General features: G+C 50.2%; 1 protein-coding gene across 1 annotated transcript in view; it reads right to left on the reverse strand.

The window, feature by feature from the left end:
- Positions 1-9,263, reverse strand: part of GNA11 (G protein subunit alpha 11) — a 35,739-nt gene extending 26,476 nt beyond the window's left edge. The window contains exon 1 of the mRNA XM_038739819.1: positions 9,128-9,263. Within this exon, the coding sequence (XP_038595747.1) occupies positions 9,128-9,263 (136 nt within the window). The remainder of the gene's footprint in view (positions 1-9,127) is intronic.
- Between the last annotated feature and the right edge of the window lie 1,134 nt (positions 9,264-10,397).

A 10,397-nucleotide genomic window follows, 5' to 3' on the forward strand; every position in this document is an offset into this window, starting at 1 on the left:
GGAATCATGGCTAAGCAGTGAGGTGTCACATCCTTGTTAACCACCACAGGATCCAGAGCAGGTAATGGGCTGCATGAAAATTTGGGATCTGCACAACGCACTGGCGACATGCACTGATTGACTCACCAACATTAATTACCAACATTTTTGCATGTGCGTTTTAGACTGATATGGTAGGAGGATAAATAATTATGGTATTTGTTAAGTGCTTACTATGTGTCAAACACTGGTCTAAGCGCTGATGTAAACACCCCTCCCCGCCCCCCCCAAAAGTGATCTGCCAAAAAAACCAAAACAGAACCTACCTGGAAGGACATTACTCTTCAAGCCATAAAGAAGTCAACCTTCAGTAAGCTAGGATGGGGGGAAGGGTGGAGTGAGGGGGGGAAGGGTGGAGTGAGGGGGGGAAGGGAGGATGGATACCTGAGTAATTAGCAGCCCGAATTCACAAGGAAAAAAAAAATCAGTAGGTAATCAGGGATTATTCCTTTTCTACTAAATTCCCCAGCTGGCTGATGGGGAGATCTTCTCACCATCCAGGTTAAATACTGTACTTGCCTGGCATTCCCTTCACGAGGTGGGGAAGGAGATGAAGGGAGAAAATCAGGAAATAACTTCCTGCATCCAGACTCCCAGCCTGCAAAGAACAGTCTCTCCTGCAAGAGCAGAACTGCTTGTGCGGTCTCTCTCTCTCTAAAGCACACACTATAACATCAAGTGAAGAGACTTGAACACAAGCCCAAAGGCTAAAAAAAAAAAAAAAAAAAAAAAAAGTGAAACTGGCAGCAGTCAGCCTTTACTCCATATTACAAAAACCAACAACTCCCAGCCCTGGAATCGTTCCTTCAAGTGTCTGATGTTCCCTGCCGCCAGGTGCGTTGCCCTGTCCATCACCGTTAAGACACTGTCAAACGAGAGCCTGGCAGGCCAGTGCCGGGACGGTGTAGCGTGCTTAGCATCAAGCAGGCAGTTGGGGGATTTGATTTCCAGTCCAGTCACCACTCAAAACTACACCCTGGGACAAATCACAACCTCTTTGTGCTTCTGTTTTTCCTCTACAAAATTCCAGCCCCTACCTGGCCCATGAGAGTGATGCAAGGAGAGGGGAGAAAGTCGTTGGTTTCTTTAAAAAAAAAATAAAAAAATTTGGACTCCTTGAAAGAAAGAGGCAATTTTCCCAGCCTCAGTTTCAAAGGCAACAGAAGCTTCTCTGGCTAGAAGGAACCTTGGGAAGTCAATTAGTCCATCCCCCTGCTACAATTAAGCTATTTGGCCAGGTGCTATATTTAAAGATTTACGGAGGAGACGTCATCATTTTTGGGTGCGGGGAGAGAGAAGGGGCGAAGGAAAGGAAGGGGAAGCACAAGAGCAACCGCCATTCATTCAGTTATCCAGGCCAGTGTCTGACAATCTTCTCTGTCCAGTTTAAACCTCTCATGCTGTAGCATAACCCTATTTCCTCTGGTCCTTATTCACCACAGTAATCGACTGCACAGAAATCTAACTCCATCAGGAAGCCTTCCTTGATCAACTCAGATCCACCTACCGCCCTTCACTTTCCCACTGTACTCCACTGATCTGGTGTGTGCGTTCCTCTTTAGTCACTCTTGATAATGATGATAATGATATTTGTTAAGCGCTTACTATGACCCAAACACTAAGGTAGGTAGAAGATAATTAGGTCAGACACAGTCCCTGTCTCTCATGGAGCTCACAGTCGAAGGAGGAGGAAAAACAGGTACTGAATCCCCATTTTACAGATGAGGAAGCTGAGGCACAGAGAAGTTAAGCAACTTGCCCAAGATCATACAGCAGGCCAGTGGAAGAACCAGGATCAGAACCCAAGTCCTTGCTCTTTCCACTAAGCCACCGCTGCTTCCATGTTATCTGCCATGCTGTTCAACCTATTTTCATTTGTCCTCTCCATTTCCCCTTAGACATGGACTCAGTACAGTGCTCTGCACACAATAAGCGCTCAGTAAAAGCAATTGACTGACAGACCTTGGGGGAACTTCCACACTAACCAAAATACGGCAAATCTCATGCCACCCAATACCGTGCCATTCCTCCTGTCAGAAGTCAAACATTTAACGATGTTGGTGATGAGCAGGAGGAGATCCAGTAGCTGGGGTGGAAAGAGCCAAATTTGGGTTTTGTTCAAAAGAAGGAAAAGAGCACAGAACTTCAAGAGGAAGATTACCAAAGACAATGTTCAAGCACCTCTGTTATTTAACCAAAACCGACCTGGTTTCATAATAATAATAATAAGCGTTTTGCTACGTGCCTTGCACTGTGCTAAGCAGAGAGGTCAATAGGAGACAATCAAATCAGACAATGGGGCTCACAATTGAAGAGGTTTGGGAGAGGGGGATACTTTGCAGCCCCATTTTGCAAATAACTGAGACCCGGAGAGGCTAAAATGACCTTGCCCCAGATCTCGGTAGGCCAGTGGCGGAGCTGGGATTGGAGCCCAAATCTTTGAAACAAGAGGAATATAAAGACTGGACACCTGACAATCTTGCCCACCGAAAGAGACCGAGACTGAGAGAGAGAGAGAGAGAGAGAGAGAGAGAGAGAGAGAGAGAGTTACATTGCTCGAAGAAGCTCAGGTTTGGAATGGCCTCTGCTTTATTGGTTTGGTATCCGAGGCACAATAAATCACTTCTACCTGGTGATGTTGGTGGAGAAGATGAGATTCCGATTCACTAGGTAAATATATTCCAAATGAATGGACTGCACACCTGGGCCTGCTATTCGGCAAAGCAAGTCTGCCGGCCGAAGTCCTGCTCACCGATTGCTGTTATTTTACACTACTCAGGCTAATGGACCTATGGCTACTGAAAGCAGACGAGAGGCTATGTGGCTCCAACCGTCTGTGAAGACGAGCCATACGCTCTCACCGTCGATATGCAGTGAGAGCACCCAGCCACCTTGTCGTAAAGAGCTGAAAAAAAGATAAATTGCAGCAAGCAAGAGTCCAGTGATAAGACTGATAAATTATAGGAAGACAGGCCGAAAACCTTCCGTGTCTCATAGGTGCAATGAAAGACAAGGGTAAAGACCAATGATAAAGATTTCATCTCATGAACTCTACAAATCTTATCACGTTCACCAGTGGCAAAGTCTGCCCAAAGACTGCAATTTCTGGTGTGCTTTCCTCCCTGTATCCCTAACAGGTCCAAAAGCTTAAGACTTAAGAGTTCTGCTTTCAAAAAAAATACAAATAATACAATTTTTTTTAAAAAAATCTTCCATCAATACTCCAGGAGAGGTTCTTGCAGTTTGAGGACAGCAGTTTATAGTACAGGTCATCAGAATGCTCTCCATTATACCAGGCCCCAGAATACAGGACAGGTAGAACCCAATTTACGGAAGGAGCGAGCCGGGATGTGTCGGTGGAGATCAATATATTTAAAGCAAGCTATGACAGCATGTGTCATCCACGTCAAAACCAACTCCCGTCATAATGGGCTTGCACTTTGTGTGTCCTCACGTGGGTATGGGCGCGTGTGTGTATTCATTCTCTCTCTCTCTCTCTCTCTCTCTCTCCCTCTCCCCTCCCTAATTTGAGATTTACTCCACTTCTGCAGTAAGGAGGGGTGCCTCCACAGAATTTTGACATCTTAGGGGAGGGGATGGCCAGCGGAAGGCAGTCAAACCATGGGGCCAGAAGAAGTTGGAAAGAGAAGCAGCGTGGAATAGAGGAAAGAGCGCAGGCCTGGGAGTCGGAGGCCCTGGGTTCTAATCTTGACTCCACCACTTGCCTGTTGTGGGACCTTGGGCAAGTCACTTCACTGGGCCTCAGTTCCCTCATCTGTAAAATGGGGATTGAGACTGTGAGCCCTATGTGGGACAGGGAGCACGGGCCTGGGAGTCAGAGGTCGTGGGTTCTAATCCCAGCTCTGCCACTTGTCAGCTGTGTGACCTTGAGCAAGCCACTTCACTTCTCTGTGCCTCAGTTACCTCATCTGTAAAATGGGGATGCAGACTGTGAGCCCTATGTGGGAAAACCTGATTACCTTGTATCTACCCCAGCGCTTACAACAGTGCTCGGCACATAGTAAGCACTTAACAAAAACCAACATTATAGAGAAGCAGCGTGGTTCAGTGGAAAGAGCACAGGCTTGGGAGTCAGAGGTCATGGGTTCTAATCCTGGCTCCGCCGCTTGTCAGCTGTGTGACTTTGGGCAAGTCACTTAACTTCTCTGGGCCTCAGTTACCTTATCTGTAAAATGGGGATTAAGACTGTGAGCCCCACGTGGGACAACCTGATCATCTTGTATGCACCCCAGCGCTTAGAACAGTGCTTTGCACATAGTAAGTGCTTAACAAATGCCATCATTATTATTATCTTGATAATAATACACAATACAGTGCCTGGCACACAGTCAATCAGTAAGTACTTAACTACCATAAAAAAAAATCAGAGAGAGAAGAGAGACAGCAATAGGCAAAGAGCACCCTAGGCAATCTCCTAGTTTGTCTCTACGGTAGCAAGGATGTTGGGTTATCAGAAACTCCCGGATGTGCAGAGGGAGTCTCCGACCCATCCATGCTGAGCAGCAGAAAGCTATGGTGAGCGCCCGCCCAAGGGAGGAAGCGGAGTTCCATATGGTCGATGAACACCTAGCCCTTCTGCCTCTTCTCTCAAACTCCTGAAGGCCTACTCTCTCATCACCCTCCCACCACCCTCAACAACACCCATTGCTGCCCCCCACCCCTTCCCCATCATTTAATGAGGCCCTCTGGATAGTGTTTGTGAAGCCACTGGGACAGTGGCTAGGGGAAAATTGTATCAATCCCAGCTCATGACACTAGCTTGTGTACTACCTCGGGGTGTACTACACAGGGTTGTGGACTACTTTAGATGGCCACCTTCTGTTCTGGGAATTTTCGTGAAGGAGAATGGTATAATGGATAGAGCATGGCCTGAGAGTCAGAAGGTCATGGGTTCTAATCCCGCCTCCACCACTTGCCTGCTGTGTGACCTTGGGCAAGTCACTTCACTTCTCCGGGCCTCAGTTACCTCATCAGTAAAATGGTGACAGAGACTGTGAGCCCCAAGTAGGACAGGGACTGTGTCCAATCCCATTTGCTTGCATCCACCCCAGTGCCTGGCACATAGTAAGCACTTAATAAATACCATAATTTCCCTTCTAGACTGTGAGCCCGTTATTGGGTAGGGATTGTCTCTGTTACTGAATTGTACTTCCAAGCGCTTAGCACAGTGCTCTGCATACAGTAAGCGCTCCATAAATACGACTGAATGAAAGAAAACCCTGTGCATGTTCCCAAGCTTTGCCTTGGGTTAGTTAGTATGTATATATTATTATTAATTATAATAATAGTATTTGTTAAGCGCTTACTATGTGCCAGGCACTATACTAAGCGCTGGGGTGGAAACAAGCAAATTGGGTTGGACACAGTCCCTTGTCCCACGTGGTCTCATAGTCTCAATCCCCATTTTACAGATGAGGTTCCTGAGGCACAGAGAAGTGAAGTTACTTGCCCAAGGTCATATAGCAGACAAGTGGTGGAGCTGGGATTAGAACCCATGACCTCCTGACTCCCAGGCCCATGCTCTATCCACTACGTCATGCTGCTTCTGGTATTTGCTAAGTGCATACTATGTGTCAAGCGCTGTTCTAAGCGCTGGGGTAATTTCGAGTTAATCAGGTCAGAAACAGTCCCTGTTCCACGTGGGGCTCATGGTCTAAGGAGGGAGAACCAGTAATGAATCCCCATTTTACAGATGAGGAGACATAGGCACAGAGAAGCAACTTGCCCAGAGTCACACAACATATGCACCTAAACTATTTTCACTCTGCAGCCAAACAGTCCAGCAGAAACACTTCCGAAAAAGTGGGGAAACATACCAAGATTAGGGTTCTACACCTTAGCCCGAACTGATCGCAATTTCAATCAGCTCTCAGCGTACCAGTCTGTCGTCCTATCCATCCAACCGCGTATGAAACCGAAGAGGAAGGTACAAGCGGACTCCACTAGAGCACATCTCTCCAGAGGATTTTATTTAATGTCTTCGTTTGCTGCTCACTGCTCCAAATTCCCAGCACTACCAACAGTGATTAAAATGAATATCCTCTTAGTGCCGCCAACAATCTTGGTCTCTTACAGAAAGCAGTTCTACCACACAAATCTGAAAGTGAATGCTTCCGTGGTTAAATATCTGGGGCAACACACTTCCTCACACTTTTACCACAATCACCAGACTGCAGGCAAAAAAGCACAAACTACGCCCTCCACCGACTTGAATCATTCAAGATATTAAACTTCGGGATGAGGTTGCCAGCCTTTGAGACTTGAACTGGTGACCCCAAGAGAATCAATATCCAGACAGCAGTCCTCAGGCTCCCAGTAATACTCTCATTGATACTGTTGGAGAATATCGATTACCCTTGCAGATAGTTTCAAACCCTCCAGAACCCAATTACCCTTTTAGAGGGCAAGGCAGCGAGAGTGAAGAACCGTAGGTCATCAGGGTACCTGCCTTTGGCTGAAGGTCGCTTATCCAAGGCCATATCTGCCACAAGAGTCTCAGTACCTCCGAAATGCTTTAACTTTCCTCTGGAGGGAACCCAGATGGGGGGAACCGAAGGCAAAGAGTATCTATCGAGTTCTCTGCTGTTCGCAGGACTCAGGTGTGCTGACAAACTTTTGACTAAGCAGCCACGAGAAGCGGGAGGCCCTCCGCCTTTTCCCAAGCCTGCCAGTCACACTGCGGCCCCTCCAAAGCTCTTGAATACACACACCCTTCCTGTTACACACACACACACACACACACACACACACACCCCTTCCCCCCCTCCACCCACCCAAACGATGTTGCATTGCATATGCTCTTCAACATCCTTCAGAGACCAGGGAAAGCCTCTCAGGATACCTTGGGGTGCACTGGAGAAATAACTTATTTTATCCATACAAATTCATGCACGTGTGGATTTTCAAACTCAAAGAGTAAGTCATCCCCACCACTAGTCGACATTTGCAGGAGCCAAGAAATACTAGCAGCTGAAACCAATGGCACACTCAGAATCCCATTTAAAAAAAAAAAACAAAAAACGACCACATGGAGGGTTGCAGTCTCAAATCTGTGGAAGAGAACCGAGGGGAGCCTCTACCAGCGAATGTGGTATTCTAGGCTTGCTTTGGGTTTCATCAACCTGTTCCACCTCAGCCTGAAAGCTGCTTAGTAAAACAGATTTCTCCTAATGCATTTTTCTATAACACCTCTAATTCAGGAGTCCAAAGTTAACACACACACACCACAGGAACTACTTTCATAACCACCAATATAGCCAGCCACCTGGAGGACAGAAAAGTAGCTGCTTTGTAATAACCACTCTGGAAACACCACAACAGATCCAGAGAGGAAATGATGGGGGAAAAGAAGAAAAAGAACTAAAGAAAGAAAGAAAAAAAATCACATTTTAACATATGAGGGAAGGATTTGGGCAGTAAGAAGACCATCAGGGTTTGCACCCCATTTAAATCAGGTCATTAGATCCTTGGAGGGCCCATAAGCGCTTCAGCTCTTTCCAACCCAATGTCATTCTCAGGGAAATGGAAACAATGGCCCCTAATCCCCTGGAGAAGCACCATTTCATTTCAACTTGGAGATTTGCTTGTATCCACCCCAGCGCTCAGTACAGCATCTGGCACATAGTAAGCGCTTAACAAATGCCATAATTATTATTATTATTTACCCCTGCCTCTTAGCACCACGCTCCAGAGTGTCCTCCAAGGCTCTTCCATCCAAGTACAGACCAGGCCTAGTCCAAAACATATAACAAGGCTGGAGGAAGATGGGCTGACCTGCATCCTTGAACCTCGTTTCAATTTTAAATCAGAAGAACAGCCCAGATACTCAACGTCAAGCATATACCTTGGTTTCTCCAACTCCCAGCACCATTCTAATTTGGTGCCTAGCATCAATACCCTTCTGAGCTGCTGCTTGGAAGCCTCCCACACTGCCAGGCCCGTGAAGACTACATTGCCACCAGGAACCTAGGAGGTAGCAAAATCCCTACCATCTATTGGGTGGCTGCCCCTCCAGGTGAGATCGCTTCTCACCTGAGGGCATCGTACATGCTACAATTTAGGAGGTTCCCCCAAACTCTCAGGTTTACCTCTCGGCTTAATAGTTGCTTTGTTGAGTTTATCTAAGTCTCCCACCCACTTAAAACTGAGGCTTTCCGTGCTCCTGATGAAAGAGGGTGGGGTGGGATAGGGGGACAGTCCTAAGACCTGGTGCTTCGTCCACTCTGATCTAGCGACAGGGGAGGTGAACACACTGATCTGACTAAAGATACCTCCTTCACCCAAGATGACCAACTAAAGCTCCCCAAATGAACGGCCAACACAGACCACATGCACCACCAGCTTTCTTTCACTTGAGCACTAAATCTCCAACATAGCAGCACACGAGTCCTGGATTCTGAACAGATCAACACCCCCAGTGTCATTTTATAGTTTCTGGATTCACCTCATGTTTGCAAGCCTAAGGGCCCTGCACTGGCCTCTAATACCCAAGTCACTGCCATTTCAAGCGGCAGAATACCACCAGGGAACCTGGGCTCCACAGTGAAGTGCTTGCAAGAGGCACAAACCTGCCCTGGAGAATGGATCAATAAACAGATCTCCCTCACGTTTTGCTGTCTGGCTACAGTTCTCCAGCAGCCCTTCCTTTTAATGACAGCATCAACTGATAGTTGGCAACCTTGGTGCCTGCAACAGGTGTACCCTGAGGTGTTAGCTGTCCCTAGTCTCCCTCTGACAGGTGACGTGAGGCCGGTCACTGAGGACTCTGATGTGTGTGTAGTGGTGGGGGGGAGGGGGGTAGAGGAGAGGGGCTCAGAGGAGAGGAGGAGGATCCTTCTTAAGAACTCGGGTTGCGGCTAGGAACCACCCTCGCCAAGAGGGGCTCTATTCCGAGGAGAAGGATGGGGGCAAGGCGAGTCCCTCAGAGGCCGGGAATGGGGAAGGGGACGCGGCCTGCCTGAAGGTGGGGGGGGGGGGGGGGGCAGCCCCTCCAGTCTGAGGAGAGGGGGCCCAAGGAGAGGACGGATGGGGCCCTAGAGTGGGGGCCGGGGGTCTGGGCTGCGCTCACCCAGTAAGAGCAGCTTCAGCTCCCGTCGGGCGTCCCGTTTGTCCCGGCGCAGTTGCTTCTCGATCTCGGCGTTGATCCGCTTGGATTCCTTCACCTCATCGCTCAGGCAACACGCCATCATGGACTCCAAAGTCATCCTCGCCTCCCAGCCCGCGCCGCCCCCGCCGGAGCCCCCCGCTCGCCGCCGCCGCCCGCCGAGCCCGGCCCGGCGAGGAACCGCCGCCGCCGCCGCCGCCGCCCCCCGGCCCGGCCTGCCCCGCCGCTGTCCCTCCCCCCCCCAGGCCGGGGCCGCGTCCGCCGGCCTCAGCCCTGGGTCCCCTCCTCTCTCCCCGGGCCGGCGCTCCCGGCCTCCCCGGCCCACTGCCCTGTCCCCTCGGTGGTGGTCGCCGCCACCGTCAGCCCCGGACTCCTCTCTGGACTGCCCCCTCCCCCCTCAACCTTAAACGGCCGCCGCCGCCGCCGAGACCGAGCCACAGGGGCGGACAACCTAACCCTCCGGCTGTGAAAACAATCCCCCCGCCCTCCCTCCAAGACGGGCAGGCGCAACGGCCAATGGGAGGGAGGCGCTGGCGGCGGCCTTGGCACCTTTAGCGGGGGAGGGGGCGGGCCGTACGGCCAACAGAGGGCGGGCCGGCCGCGGTGCGCCGCCGGAGCGGGGGGGGGAGAAGGAAAGGAAAGGAAAGGAAAAAGGCAAGGCAAGGCGGAGGGAAAGGAAGGGGGCAGTTTGGTTGCGCCTACGTTGGACAGGGGAGCGCCCCGATCGCTTTTTCAAGTGCCGGGGCGTGGCCGCTCGGGATTGTGGGAATGTGGAGGACTTGGCTGCTCCTCGGGCTCTGGGAAGAGGTGGGAAGGAGGCGAGAAATCCCGGAGGAGACGTTCCGGGTGGGGACTCGGGGGCGGGATGCAAACCAGCAGGGAGGCGGCTGCCCCCTAGCCTCCTACAACGGGGACTACGGAGGGTGGATCTTTCTTTTCTGAGTTAGGCTCGCGCAACCTACCCGTTTTGCCGGGATCAGAAGACCAAATCCACGGCCCCCCTCAACGACTCCACCCCAATCCCAGCAACGGCGAGGTTGTGGCCAAGGTAGCGCTTGCCACGGCAATCGGTCAATCACTCACAGGTATTTACTGAGTGCTTACTATGTGCAGAGCACCCAAATGATAATAGTAAGAATGGCATTTGTTAAGCGCTCACTATGTGCGAAGCACTGTTCTAAGCGGCTAGGGGGATGCAAGGTGATCAGGTTGCCCCATGTGGGGCTCACAGTCT

Source organism: Tachyglossus aculeatus, chromosome X1 (genome assembly GCF_015852505.1).
Source record: "Tachyglossus aculeatus isolate mTacAcu1 chromosome X1, mTacAcu1.pri, whole genome shotgun sequence".
NCBI classification, from domain to species: Eukaryota; Metazoa; Chordata; class Mammalia; order Monotremata; family Tachyglossidae; genus Tachyglossus; species Tachyglossus aculeatus.